The sequence below is a fragment of the Vombatus ursinus genome, unplaced genomic scaffold (assembly GCF_900497805.2).
Source record: "Vombatus ursinus unplaced genomic scaffold, bare-nosed wombat genome assembly UNPS02015089.1, whole genome shotgun sequence".
Taxonomy (NCBI): domain Eukaryota; kingdom Metazoa; phylum Chordata; class Mammalia; order Diprotodontia; family Vombatidae; genus Vombatus; species Vombatus ursinus.
In genome coordinates this window covers 5,066,320-5,081,892 of record NW_020954867.1, presented here as the reverse complement: position 1 = coordinate 5,081,892, position 15,573 = coordinate 5,066,320, and the positions used below count along the sequence as shown (strand labels likewise).

At 33.2% G+C, this 15,573-nt stretch overlaps 1 protein-coding gene across 4 annotated transcripts in view; it reads left to right on the top strand.

Annotated features, from left to right (window-relative positions):
* DIAPH3 (diaphanous related formin 3) overlaps positions 1 to 15,573 on the top strand; it is a 426,288-nt gene that overhangs the window by 123,192 nt on the left and 287,523 nt on the right. For all 4 annotated transcript variants that reach the window (XM_027846174.1, XM_027846175.1, XM_027846172.1 and 1 more), the window contains 6 exons: positions 4,006 to 4,116; positions 4,747 to 4,865; positions 5,282 to 5,398; positions 11,625 to 11,743; positions 11,847 to 11,911; positions 14,592 to 14,696. In XM_027846174.1, the coding sequence (XP_027701975.1) occupies positions 4,006 to 4,116; positions 4,747 to 4,865; positions 5,282 to 5,398; positions 11,625 to 11,743; positions 11,847 to 11,911; positions 14,592 to 14,696 (636 nt within the window). The remainder of the gene's footprint in view (positions 1 to 4,005; positions 4,117 to 4,746; positions 4,866 to 5,281; positions 5,399 to 11,624; positions 11,744 to 11,846; positions 11,912 to 14,591; positions 14,697 to 15,573) is intronic.

Here is a 15,573-nt window from a genome sequence, read left to right as displayed (position 1 = left end):
TTTTTTTTTGAAAAGGAGGAAAACATTAGGCTAGATTACCTTGGAAAATGTCAAAGATCTTTGAGCAGCCCCAGGCTTCTTTCAAAAACAAAAGGTTCTATCTTTCAGTGCACCAATATTTTTCCTTTTTTTTTTTTGTTATTTTTTATTTTACTAGGCAATGGGGTTAAGTGACTTGCCCAAGGTTACACAGCTAGTAAGTAAGTGTCAAGTATCTGAGGCCGGATTTGAACCCAGGTCCTCCTGACTCCAGGGCCAGTGCTGCCTACTGTACCACCTAGCAGACCTGTCACTGTTTTTCAAATGATGATGTATATATGGTAGTGGATCATGGAACTCGATAATCTCTAAGTTGAAATTGAGGTTAATCCAAAGGATGGTAGGCACTTAATAAATGCTTGTTGATGGGCATATTCTTTTGATCACTGTTCAGAGCTTCAGATTTGTTTATGCATCTGCCCATAAGACATTTCTATGTGGATATGATTCTAGTATCTTAAATTCAAGATGTTCCAATCCAAGCTAATTGTATTTCCCCCTACACCTCTTCTTTTAAAACAATTTCATTATTTCTGTTTTGTTGTTCCGCATATCCTGCTTTTTATATTCATGACGTTGCCTGCCATCTTTGACTCTGTCATAGCTATTCATTTACCACACCATGGCTATTACACTTCTGCATCACCGTTTCCTTTCATTTATTGTATTTCCATTATAATTTCCTAGTATAGGCTCTTGTTACCCTTTACTTGGACTGTTACAATAGAGTTCTAATAATCCTTCTCCTCTTCTATTCTTGCTTCTTAAATTAAAAAAAAAAATACATTTTTATTGATATCCTTTTGTTTTTTATCACCTATATTTCTCAATATATGTCCCATCTCCTTCCCAGCTAACTGACCCTTATAACAAAAAATAAGAAAAAATATTTTAATTAAAGTTAATCAACACATTGAAAATTTGACATGATGTACTTATGCTATCTCTTTAATTCCTTAGCTTTATGAATAAAGTGAGGGGAGAGGTACCTTTTCATATGTCTTCTTTGGGGCCAAGCTTGGTTTTAATTTCTCAGCATTCAGTTTTGATTACTTTATTTTTGTTGTTATTTTTATTTAAACTATTGAAGTCTTTGTATATGTGTGTATATGTATATATGTATGTGTGTGTGTTTTATATATGTGTGTGTGTGTGTGTGTGTTTTCCTTATTCTGCTCATTTTGCTTTGTATTGGTTCATTTAAGTCTTCCCATGCTTGTATATATACATTACATATGTGTGTATGTGTGTGTGTGTATTATTCATCATTTCTTACCACACAGTAATATTCTTTTACATTCATGTACCTCAGCTTCTCTAACCACTTTCTAGTCAATGTCATCTACTTTATTTCCTTTTCTTTGGTACTATAACAAAAAACTGTTACAAATATTTTAGGGGTATATTGGGCCTTTTTGTCATTGACTTCCTTGGGATTTATGTCTAGCAAGGGAATCTGTAAGTCAAAGTGTATAGACACATTTTTTCTTTAAAAAAAAAAGTTTAATTTCCCATTACTCCTTCCTCTCAACCACCAAATCATACTTGTAACAAATATATACAGGTAAGCAAAATAAAGTATAACCTCAGACATATTTGACAATAGTCTAGGCTCTCTATCCCAGGAGACAGTAATCATGGTTCAGCCTTAAAGTCATGATCTCTACTATTATGCCTCAACTTTGACTCCTTCCAGTCTACTCTTCATGCTCCTACAAGAATAATTTTCTTTATAAGTAGATCTTAGACTATTACTTCTCTGCTCATTGATATTCAGTTCAGTTGCCTCTTTAGTAAAATTCCCTTCCCTCCCCATTTTATCCTTTACTTATGCTCATTTCCCTCTTTTCTGGAATTCCTCTGAATGTAGAGACTTTGTCTTATCTAAACATTTCTATTTTCCCAACTAGTACTGTGCGTACAGTAAATGTGGAATAAATGATTTTTAATGCTTGATCCTCTTCAAGATTGTGAAAAATGTTTTTAAAGATATAAAGTCATCATCTGCCCTAATTTTATTGTAATTGGCTTTTTATATTTATATGTGGAAACTGATTTTTTGAAAGATTAATTATTAGAAAAATAATTTTGTCCATCATCTAAAAAAACCTTTTCATTTATTTATTTATTTATTTTTGTCTGTCATTTTTAAACTTAAACTTTTAGTTATATGAATCACAGAGGTAAATCTCTGCATGTCCTCAGTACATCCTATGTGTCCCCTTCTGTATTGCTTTTTTCTCTTTACCACATTAAATAGTGTTTTATTGATTCTCTTTTACCTATATCAATCTATATCCATTTTCCATCCTTCAGTAAAATTGCCCCATGTAACAAACATATATTGGCAAGCAGAACAAATCAATGAACTGACCATGTCAGAAAATGCATGTCTAATTCTGTATTTGTCATCTATCCCCTCTCTGTTAAGGGAATGGGAGGTTTGGCCGCAGGGGGGAGGGGGGAGGGCCTCCATCTTCTGTCTTTTGAAGTTGTGATATAGGTCAGTGTTATAATTAAACTTCTAAAGTCTTTCAGAATTGTTTTCTTTCACATTGTTATCATCACATGAATTGTTCTCTTGCTTGTGCTCACTTCATTTTGTATCAGTTCATACAAACTTTTCTAGATTTTTCAGAATCTGTCATACTGCCTAAAGCACAAACATAAAAATTGAGATAGTGTGTCTATATAGAAAACAAATAATATGAAGGTTCATCTAGGTAAAATTATTATCTAATTGAGTAAAATGGCTAGTTGTGCACAAAATATAGATTGTAGTAGTCTAACTCACCTTACTGTTCAAAATAACCATTTTTTGTGAGCGAAAAATATCAAATTACAGAATTGCATTAGCGTTACTTAAGGCACAGAATTTTATTTCATTTATCTAAAACAGTTTGTTTAGCCAGTCCCCACATGATAGGCACCTATTTTGTTTCCACTTCAATCTTATGACTACAAACATCCTTGTACATGTAGTTCTTTTCTCTCTGTCCTTGACTTCCTTGAGGATACGTGCTTAATAGCAGAATGACTGACTCAAAGGTTATGTACGACTTAGTGACTTTTTGGTTGTAGTTTCAAATTATTTTTCAGAATGATTGCATCAATTCAGAGCTGTTTGTGGTATACTAGTGTTCCCATTTTTTCACAGTCTCTCTAACACTGTCTTTGTCTTTTGTCATCTTAATCAGTCAACTCACAAGCTTTTAGTATATGTCAGATACTATAATAAATGCTAGGAATGTGAAACAGAACCGCAGAGTTGTTTTTTTTTATTTGCGTTTCTCTTATTTTTTCGTGACTTGTGGCATTTTTATATGATTGTTCATAGTTTTACTTTCTTCATTTGAGAAGATCCTTTCTACTCTATTGGCATTGAAGATATTCTCAGCTATAAAGATCTGACCCATTGTGTTTGCCTATATTTAGTGGAATTTAACGTTTGAGAAAGAGATTTTCATTCTAGGTTAGAATGAATTTTTTAATAGAGTAGCAATCTCTGATAGTCATGTAAATGAAAAAACTTAAATAACTTTAAAAAGTTATGTTTAGATTTTGTTATTCATCGTTTCAGTCATGTCCAACTCTTGATTCCATTTGGGGTTTTCTTGACAAAGATACTGGAATGGTTTGCCATTTGCTTCTCCAGATCATTTTACAGATGAGGAAGCTGAGGCAAGCAGGGTTAAATGACTTGCCCAGGGTTACACAGCTAGCATATGTGTGTGGTTGAATTTGAATTCACATCTTCCTGACTGCAGACCTGATATTTTATCTACTGTGCCATCTAGCGGCTCCCATGTTTAGATTTAGTTTTCTCCACAATATTTTACTTAAAATAAGGGTTATTTAAATCCTCGGTCCTATAATGAAAGTAGAAATCCTGCAACTTTTGAAAAAAATTAGATATTTTAATTTTGTCCCTGTTAACAGTAATTCTCTTAATATTTTCTGTTGTAGGTAGCTTGTATGCAACTCATCAATGCCCTTGTAACATCTCCTGATGACTTAGACTTCAGACTTCACATCAGAAATGAGTTTATGCGTTGTGGATTGAAACAAATACTGCCTGTAAGTACGGTTTCTCTATATTACCAGTCTTTGAGCTTTTTAGTCTTAATACCTGTTTATATTCTTAAAAATTATTGAGTTTTCATTAAAATATTTTTATTTTTTTGTTGAAAAAAGATTATTGAGGACTCCCCAAAGAATTTTTATTTATGTGAGTTATGTCTGTTGATATTTAGCTTTATTAGAAATTAAAATGTCTTCATATTATTTTGAGCATACTTTTGGATTTTTGATCTAGCAAATACTTAGGGATTTTGGGGAAACACAGGAGTCCTCAGACTACAGTAAGAGAAACATTCTTAATATATAAATTAGGAGATACTTGATTGAAAAAAGAATTAGATAAAAAGCTTCTCTGAAAAACTGATTTGATATAATATGAAAACTTTTATGAAAATCAGTTTTTGAAAAAAATTGAAAATCAGTTTTTGAAATGTGAACTAAGATCTTTGTTCTTTAAAATTTAATAATTTTTTGTAGTATGTGCTAGAAATAGACAGTTTAGGCCAGCTCAATTATAATCACTCCAAAATGATTTTTAAAATAGCATTATTTTTATAATTTTTTAATTGGAAAGGAATGCGGTGTCCAGAATTACATACCAATGATTTCTACTTAATTTTATTGCAGAATTTGAAACATATCAAAAGTGATAGTCTAGATATCCAACTTAAAGTATTTGATGAACATAAGGAGGAAGATTTTATTGAGTTCTCTCATCGTTTAGAAGATATCAGAGCTGAACTTGAATATCCTTTTTGCTGTAATGAATTTTTTTGAATGTGAAAAATTGGAATTTTAAAGACTTGCTGTGAGAAATGAAATTTAAATATAAACAAATGCAATAGAATCTTTATAAAATAACTGTTGAGTAAGAACCCTAGAAGATGATACCAAGTGATATTATACTTTTAATCTGTTGGTTGTTGTATTTGTGGAAGGTGGTTTGACTGAGTGTATAGTTGGTCCCTCAAGAGGAAGATCATTAACTGCAAAATGTCAAACTATTTAAATGCATACAATAATGAGCTGATCTATAACCAAATTTTAGTGTTCATTTGTTTAAAAGAAATAATTAAATTTTGTTAGTTTAAAAAATACAGTACTTTTATTGAGTATATTATACTTCCGTTCATCTATTTGTTCTGTTCCTTAACTGATTTACTGAAGTGAATGATGTTTACAATATGTTATGGAACACAGTGAAGGAAACCAGAGCAGAAGGATATTTTCTTTCTATACTTCAACATCTTTTGCTCATCAGAAATGATTATTTCATACGGTAAGCTGAGTCTGACTAACATAGTCCATACCTTTATTTGTATAACTTATTATTTTCTAAAATTAGGTGATAATTTTAGCTAGGTGAACCTTTCTATTATCTGCTTATTAATATAAGTGCTAGATCAGTTTTTTACTTTTCATGTGTTTTATGTAACATATTTAAAAGCTATAATGTTGAATGCCAGATTATTATATTGTTGTCATTCAGTGCAGGCTTAAGTTCACTCAAGCTACTTTCATTTGAGAAGCCATGTAAAATACATGACTTACTAATTACTAATGGAGCATGCATTTGTCAGTAAGAGCAGGTATATTTTTTTTTTTCAGTTTTGCCGTCATGTGCAAATCTCATATGTGCTGACTCTAAGGTGTAGTTGGCAATATTTTCCAGGTAATTTTCAAGGCTGTATATTAGTATAGTGGCCAAAAATATTTTTTTGTTCAACTCATATAAAGAATACTAATTTTTGTGTTTTTTAAAGTAGTATAAAGTTTTTTAAAAGCTATTTTCTTATGTTATTGCCTGTGTCCATTCAAAATTACATCACAGAAAGGATGTAGTTTGTAGTTCTTTATGTTTTTCACAGATGAGTTTAGTTTTAGAAATGTGTATCCTTAGATTTCTTGACCCTTCGGGCAGCTAGGTGGTGCAGTGGATAGAGCATTGGCCCTGGAGTCAGGAGGACCTGAGTTCAAATCCGGTCTCAGACCATATACTTGACACTTACTAGCTCTGTGACCCTGGGCAAGTCACTTAACTCAAATTGCCTTGCAAAATTAAAAAAAAACAAAAGATTTCTTGACCCTTTTTGAAAGTGCTGGCAGCTATGAATATAACAGGATTCAGTATATTGTAATTTCATTTGCAGGTGTTTTGACCAGTTATATTTGCTGTCACTGAACTTGGTAGAAGCTGATACTTATTCTCCATAAGCTCTTGTTTTCAGGGCTCTTATGACCCAGTTTGTGTAGCTACCACCAGATTAGATTCGTTTTTTAGTGAATTCATGCTTAAGTGGCTCATGAATGAACGAACTTATTGCATGCAAAGCATTGGTCAAGATGGCACTTGGGGAGATAGCAAGATAGCTAAGATATGCTTCTTACTATTATTGACTCTGTACTCCTTCAAGTAGATGCAATACTATCAAGTAAATATACCCATATCATCTCATTGGTGTGTGGACCAAAGTATTAAAAACTATTTCAAACAGACAACTGAAATGCAATGGACTATCCACAAAATTCAATATTTAGTTTGGCTTTTCTAACAAGTTATACTTTTTTATTACAAATTTTATTTGAGTATTTACTTAACTATAGGCAAATAATGCAAAATTATGTCTTTAAAGTCAGTAGTGTAAAGTAAAAAAATAGAGGCTCAGATTCTGTTCCAGCATCTTTAGATTTAGAAGTGAAGATACAACTAATGTTCAGAATTAGAAGCATTGACATTAGAAAGCCTTTGGAAACTTTGACTTTTCCTTATATTTGAAATTTCTTTCCTATCCTTTTCAAGTAGACCTGTTAGACATTTTATAATTTCTTTAACATTTGAAATTTGACATTTTTTCCTCCTTTAAATAGCTGAAGCTGTTTCCTTTTATGTGTTTAAAACTGATTTTGAATGTGATAAAATATAGCAAATTATTTTTCAAACATAGAAAGGAGTCATTTCCTGATGGATAAGGAGCTTCCAGGTATAGAATTGACATCACACCACTTGGTTTTTCTTTACTTTTCTTTTCTTTTTTGAAGTAGTATTTTATTTAATTTTTTTTTTAAGTGAAGGGAAGTAACCTTTTTTTTTACTTTTACAATTTTTTATTATTTTATTTTTGGTTTTCAACAATCACTTCCATACGTTTTTGAGTTTTGAGTTTTTCTCCCTTTCCCTCCCTCCTCCTTCCCCAAGATGGCATACAATCTGTTGTAGGCGCTACATATACATTCCTATTAAACATATTTTCACATTTGTCATGTTGTAAGGAAGAATTAGAACCAATAGAACTAATAACCAATAACCAATTAGAACCAATAACCACAAGAAAGAGGAAACAAAACAAAACAGAAGAAAAAAAAAGAGCAAATAGCATGCCTTTATCTGCATTCAAACTCCATAGTTCTTTCTCTGGATGTGGATAGCATTTTCCATCATGAGACTTTTGGAGATGTATTAGATCCTTGCATTGCTGAGAGGGGCTAAGTCTATCAAAGTTAGTCATTGCACAACGTGGCTGTTACTGTGTACAACGTTCTTCTGGTTTTGCTTACCTCACTCAACATCAGTCCGTAATATTTTTTTTTCCAATTACATATGAAGATGATTTTTAACATTCATTTAAAAATTTTTTTGAGTTCCAAATTTTTCTCCCTACCTTCCTCCCTTTCTTCTCCTCTCCCTAAAATGGTAAGCAATTTGATACAGGTTATATATGTGCTATTATGTAAAACATATTTCCATATTAGTCATGTTATGAAAGAAGAAACAGACCAAAAGAAAAAAATATATAAAAAATAAAGAAAGTGAAAATAGTATGCTTTGATTTGCATTCAGACTCCATCAGTTCTTTCTCTGGATGTGGATAGCACTTTCTATCATGAGTCCTTTGGAATTGTCTTGTATCATTATATTGCTGAGAAGAGCTGGATCATTCATAGTTGATCACTGAAGAATGTTGTTATTGTGTACAGTGTTCTCTTGGTTCTGCTCATTTCACTCAGCATTAGTTCATATAAGTCTTTCCAGGTTTTTCTGAAGTTCACCTACTCATCATTTCTTATAGCACAATAGTATTCCACTATATTCATATACCATACCTTGTTCATCCACTGTTCAATTGATGGGTAACCCCTCAATTTCCAAATAAGAGCTGCTATAAATATTTTTGCACATGTAAGTCCTTTTCCCTTTTTTAATGATCTCTTTGGGATACAGATTTTGTAGTGGTAAAATTATTATTTTACTCTCATATTAGCCATCTACTAGCAGTTTTTGTTTTTTTCTTACCTTGACTGTCTTGAAAAAGAGTCAAGGAAAGGGAACCTTTAGTAAAATGGAAGGTGATTCTAGAATGCAAAGTGTAGCAAAAGTCTGAGGAAACTGGAGCTGATGACAAGGGTAGGAGTTGGTTAGAGGAAATGTCTAATGAAAGGATCTTTTAAGAAAATTTCTCAAAGGTGTGAAGAATTATGAAAGGGTCTTTTCTTTAAATTTCTCATAGGTGTGAAGAATTATAAAATTTTAGAATTGGCCATCTTGTCTACCTCACATCACTAATTATCTCTTTACTTGGAGAATTTGCCAGGGATTAAGTCCAGTTCACTGGTGTATAGTTTGTATACTCTTCTTCTCTTGCTCTTGAAAAAATTAGCATGAATTTAGCCCTCTCTAGTCCTTTAGTATCTATCCTGTTCTGTGCATTATTTTATTTATCACTCATATATGCTTATCAATCAATTATCAAGTTCTAGCTCAATTTATTCTGAACTGTAGCACTCTTGATGGTATTTTTGCACTGTTGTCTCAGCTTTATTTCTTTCTTTATTCTCTTGATTCCATCTTTTGCCCAGACCTTTTTATTTTTTTACATTTTTGAAGTGTTTTTGATGTCTGATAATTTTACATTATAGTCACTTCCCATACGCATAGTGAGCTTTCCCTTGAAAAAAAAGAAAAAAAATCAGTTAAGGAATATCAAATGAAAACAGTGACCATGTTTCACTGCATATTGCAACGTTCCACATCCATGCTCCCTTATCTCCGCAGCTGAAGAAGAGAGATAATCTTTCCTTACTGTTTCTCTGAACCCAAGATTGATTGTTATTATTAAACACAGTGCTAAGCATGTTCAAGTTTTAGTTTCTGTTGTTTTCCTTGTTGTATTCGGTATCTTTCCCATGATTTGCCTAGGGTCACATAGGTAGTAAGTTGTAGTTGGATTGCAGTTGGAACCCAAATCCTGTGATTCCAAATCACTATCTTTTCCCTTTCATTTCCTTTTTTTCCTCAGTTAACACAGACCTTTTTCTGTTTCCTTTGCCTTATGTGATAATTGTCTTCACTTGTTGTCTTACATCTTTAAATTCTGTCTTCCATTGATTCCTTCCTCTCTACCTACAAACATGTTCATGTTTCACCAATCCATTTTTTAAAAAAGAAAATTAGTTTGCTCACTTCTCAAACTGATTTTCCATCCTTGTGCTGTTGTTTACTGCCAAAATTATAGGAATAGCCTGTACTTCTGCCTTCTGTTCTGCATTTTACACTCTTCAACCCTTTTCAGTGTGGCTTCCTTTTCCACCACTCTACAATGACAGTTCTCTTCAAAGTACCGAGTACAACCATCAAATTCAATGATTTTTTTTCTACTCCTTCGTAACTTCTTTTCGTATTTGAAATCTGGTCATTTCTTCTTTAATCTTCTTCTCCCTTGCCTTCTGTGAAACTTGTTACCTCTTAGTTTTCATTCTGTCCTTTTGATTGGTATTTTTTTTCCTGTCTCTTTTACTTCTCCTTCACTTTCCTTCCCCAATATACACATTCCCCTATATTCCTTGTCTTGGTAATCTCATACATATCTATTAAAAAAAAAACCCATACTTATCTCTGTTCTGTTCCCATCACTTAGACTGGAGCTGCAGGTAGTTTTCATGCTATACCCCCAAATTTTGGGCAGTTTAGTGACTGGGAGATAATTAAGAAGTTTAGGAAAAATAAGGTTGGTTCAAGATCAGACTAGCAACCAACCAATAAACCTTTTTAATGTCATAGATGCAATAAACTTAGGAGCCAGGCACAAAAAAGTATATATAAACAAGACAATATAAGTATAAAAACAAAAGTTCTATATGGAGGAAGGTCAGGAAAACTGCATGGATAAGGCAGGGTTGAAGTACCCCTACCATGACAATTTAACCCAGAAAGAAATCAGTATCCTTTTTATGGTTGCCATCACCCTCTTCTCTGTACTGGAGTCCACATAGCAATGTGGGCCTCAACAAAGTTATGTGGACTTCCCAACTGTCATCTGAGCTTGATACCCACGTCAGCTGACATCTGTTGGGCATCAACAAACAAATGTCTCAATTGTACTTCAGTTATAAAAGTTTTACTTCTCTTCCAAAATCTTTCCTCTTAAACTTGCTCTTCTTGATTTTTCTGTTATTGTCAATGCTATCAGCATTTCCAAAGTAATATATGCTTGAAATTCTAGAATCGTCATCTAGTTTTCCTTGTCTCTCACTTTGATGTCAACTCCTCTTTTTGTCTTTCCTTTATGTTCTTTTCTTCCCATTTTTAACCATCGTCACCATCGTTTAGGCTATCACAACTTCATAGCAGGAGAAAAAGAGATGGTACTGTACTATGCCCTTATCAGACCTCATCTGGAGTATTGTGTTTCATTCTGGACACCATATTTTAAGAAGGATGTAAGTTAAGCTGAATAGTGTCTAAAGGAACATGGCCAGGATGGTGATAGGTTTTTAATTTATATTATATAAAGAATTGGTGATTTGCAGGTGAAGAAAAGACAGGAAGTGATCGACAAAATATTTCAGCCACTGCCCTTATGAGGTGGGATCATAGTTGTTCTGTTTGATTCCAGAGGGAGCAATGTGTAGAAGTTGCAAAGAGAACAAATTAGCATTGATGGTAGGACAAAACTTAAAGTATTTAAATTGTAGCAAAGTGTAATGGGTTGCCTCAAGAGGTGGTAAGTTCTTTGTCTTTGGAAGTCTTCAAGCAGAGGTTAGTTGACACTTGTACAATATATCATAGCATGGGTTTCCTTTTGTGTAAGGTTTGCACTAGATGGCTACTGAATCTCAAATTCAACTCTCAAAATTTGTATTTCTGTGATGCTTTTAATTTGGTTCAGAATTCTTACATTTATTTTCTTCGTATCCTTTTTTTCTTTGAGAGATTTTTCTCTGGTTTCTGCCCAAAATCGGAGAGACTGAATTTAATCAGTCAGATTTTGGTGAAATAATTTAATTCTGGTTCTGTAGTGTCAATAATAGGCTATGCATTAAGGTGGTTGACCATTTTGTTTAATACTAGCCCTATGTTAAACCTATTATGGTTGTTTTTGTCATTTTGCAATATTAAACATTAAAACTAAAAAGCTAGATTCCTAATGAAGCATTTTCTTGAGATATAAGAAAGATACTTGTCATATTACCAATGTGGATTTAAATTTCCTCTTTTTTTTTGGCTTTAGACCACAATATTTCAAATTAATTGAAGAATGCATATCTCAGATAGTATTACACAGAGATGGAACCGATCCTGATTTTACATATCGAAAAAAATTAGATGTTGATTTAAGACAATTTGTGGGTAAGTATGCTATTTGTTTATAGAAAATTTTAAAAAAACTTTTTAAGTTATGAGGAGGCTCAGGGGTAGATCATATAGGAATCTCTTGTTTTTATAATTGCAGATGTTTGTGTTGATCAAGCAAAACTAGAAGAACTTGAAGAAAAAGCATCAGAATTTTCCAGGAAAGTAAGTAACACTGATGAAATGGGTGAGATAAAAAAGATATATAAATATATATATAAATATATATATACATACTTAAGTATATATGTATATATATATATACTTAAATATAAGTGAAAAACTATACATAAATTTTTCAAAGAGAAATATTTTTATATTCCATTCCTGAAGCTCTTTAGAATCTCAAATTTTTCAGTTTTATTTACCATCAGTATCTTTTTTTTTTTTTTTTTTAGTGAGGCAGTTGGGATTAAGTGACTTGTCCAGAGTCACACAGAATATCTTTTTCCTTATGTAAGTTAAGCATAGTTTAGACCTCTACTCTTTCTGTTGATTTGCTCACTCATGCAACTTTTATTCATGTTGGCAGGTTTGGGATTCCCAAAGGAATTTATGCTGTGGTACTACAACTCATTGTTTTCTTACAAGGTCCTTGGGGTTACCCTAATGTGTGTGTGTATGTAGAATATATGTCTCTTACTCATCATTCTAGTTCCTGAGCCCCCATTGGTAATCCATCAAGCACAGCAGTGCTATTCACTCTCAAACACAAAATATTTATTAAATCATCAGGTAAAAAGCAATAATGATAATATTTACTCAATAGAAAACAAAACCAGAAATAAGCAAATCACTAGTCACCCATAAATCGGGGTTGTACTCATCAATGCATGTGGTGTCCCTGGGGGAAAGTAGGTACACATTAATAGAAATCTTGTAGAGAGTTATATGAGTGGGAGAAACCCACATGCCTGTGGCATTTCACAAATGTGATCTTGCATGTATTGCTGTCCTTTGGCCCTTTAGGAATGATTTGTTTTACACAAAGATGTTTCTTTATTAATTGTACTTCTGGTCTTCACCACTCTTATGCTAGGCAAAACCACCCTTAGTAAGGCACTGAGAAAATGTTATGCTTTTTTAAACCTCCATTCCCTCTAACCCCCAAATCACCACTGCACTTGTTAGTGACAGTTTACATAACTAAACAACTACAGAACTCTACAAGGTGGCTCCCTGAACAGTGCAGGCAAACTCAACCATGTGTTCATCTAATAGGATTTTGTTTTCTTCATTTAGCTTCTAATAAAGCAGAGCCTTTTATCCAATAAGTACAGTTGGAAGAAAAAAATAAGATGCTTAGCTTGTCTTTCTCCTTCTTTTTCTCCCTCTCTAACCACAGAGGGCAGTAAAGGGCAGCTAGATACCCCTGAGAGATTTCTTTCCTTTCAAGCTACAAATTGCATTAAACAGCAACAAGCTAGAAATCTCTACATTTCTGTGTAGCCTTGAAGAGCTGACTCCAGTGACCCAGCTTTTTTCCAGCCAGTCAACATAGTTAAGTTTCTCTTCCAATTAGCTGACTCTCAGCCAATAAACTGGAGCCAGCTCTTTCTTGTGTTTTATCCCTACCTTCCTGTGACTCCTCCTGCACTTAGCCCACTCTCCAGCTTCCTCTTTCATTCTTCTCTTCTCATAATGTTGTCTTTGGCTTCTAATTCCTCAGCTTAGAGCCCTCATAAGCTGTGATGTAAAACATAATGTTTCCACCTTTTGTTAGGTATGCCTCCAGCAATCCTTATATAATGTTCCCATAGTCTCCAACCAGTTATTTTATTTGCAATTTTGTATTTATGACCTATAAAATTCTAAACATAGTCCCATGCAAATAAGCTGATGGACCACAATGCCCTGCAGTCATTGTTCCTTCACTCATTGCTCAGTAATATATGGGAGTCCCCTCCATATGTTTATCAGAACTCTCTCTGTTCCTCAGAGTAGTCTGTAAATTTTTTTTCAACATTTTATCTGTGGGGCTATATTTCTTCTCACATTGAATGTTAGCAGTTTTCCTTATCTAAGTACTCTTTTTCTGCCCCTTTTAGCAACCAAAATTTCTATAGGCAAAAAGCAACAATAATTTACACTTAGTTTAGTGGTGTTCTGTATATTTTTTCTGTGTTTAAAATATATCTTAAAAATAAGTAGACTAAAGTTAGACCTGATGTCTGTACGAAATGAACTCATTTTGGTTGCAATCAAGATAGTTCAGACCTAAAGCAAGAGTCATGAAACTAAGTGGTTTTATTTTCCCAGGTAATGGTGCCTGGATTCTCTAAATTGTATAGCCTAGATCCATATACTTGTTTCTTAAAAAAAAGTTTTGATAACTGTATTTTGAGATAATTAGTTTCCTTTGTAATCTATGTATGTTTTTATGAATTTAGAAACATTGTTCAGAGAAGGATTCCCCAGTGTGCCAAAGTAGTTTCATGACACAAAACAGGTTAAGAACCCCTGGTTTACATTAAAGATGATGATGCTGAAAATTCAGCAAAAAAGTTATTATAACTTATTATTTTTCATATAGTAGCATTTGTTTTTAAGATTTTTTACATATTTATTTTCATGAAAAGGATAAAGTTTGTAACTATCTGTATTAGTTCAGTCACCTTTATATTGAGGAAAAAATTCAGCCTGCATCTTTATCTCTGTCACTGCCAGAATGCTGTGTGAATGCTGTTGTTTGCTAAGATTACTTGGAAAAAGGGTGGGTGAGGGAGCACGGTGATTGCCACCATTAGAAGACAATTCAAAAGCGAATCTGTCCTGCTGTTAGCATGCCATTTTCATTATCTGTGTATATGAAGAGTGTTTATTTCAAGTCCATTTTTCTTTTCAGTTTGAAAAAGAATTTACAGTTCACCAAGAAACTCAGTCCCAATTACAGAAAAAAGAAGAGAAGATCACTGAGCTCCAAGCAGAGTTACAGGCTTTTAAATCCCAGGTAAAAAACAAATCTACACGAGTTAGCAAAATGGATGGATCTGATTTCCTAAGTGTTTTTTCATTTCCCAATGCAGTTAACACCTTCTCTACACCTTTTTCATACCATATAATTCTTTGTTGTCAAAAATCTTCCTTAAAACATTCATCCAATTCACTTGATGTCTTAATATGTGTCTCTTATTTAATGTGTGTCACTCCTATTTCTCACCATTATTATATAAGTGGCCTCTTTTCTTTTCGGCTCATACTTGGCTTTGGGTATGAATTTAATCTTATTTTACATCTCTGTTAACATTATGAATGTATCATACTTATGCCCACATTGTGACTTTCCTGCCTTTTGGAATCTTCAGAGATTGCAGTATTCCATGATTCTCAGAGAATGTAAGAGATAAAGATAGTCACTTTTGTAGGTGTGAGTAATTGGTGATCTCATTAGCTGTCATGGGTTCAGTTATTTAGGTATTTAGGTAATTTCTAGATTTTTATAGTTTGCTCTAGCCTTTTTCCTCAGTTCCAGTTACACACTACCAGTTACATTTTGGACACTTAGGTTTGTAAACATCTAAAGCCCAGCATGTCCAAATCAGGAGTCATCATCTTTCCTCTGAAACTCTACCCGCTTCTCAACTTTTCTATGACTGTAGAGGTTAGCACCATTCTCTTAGTCATTTAGGTTTGCTATTTCACTGTCATCCTCAACTCCTCATTGTCATTCATTCTACCTATCCCATACATTGTCACATCTTGTCTTTGCTAAAATTCTAGCACTTTTGATATATGTCCACTTCTTTCTACTCACATGACTACCACCCTAGTACAGGCCTTCATCACCTCTTTCTTGGAATATTGTAATATCCTTTCCTTTCCTCAAC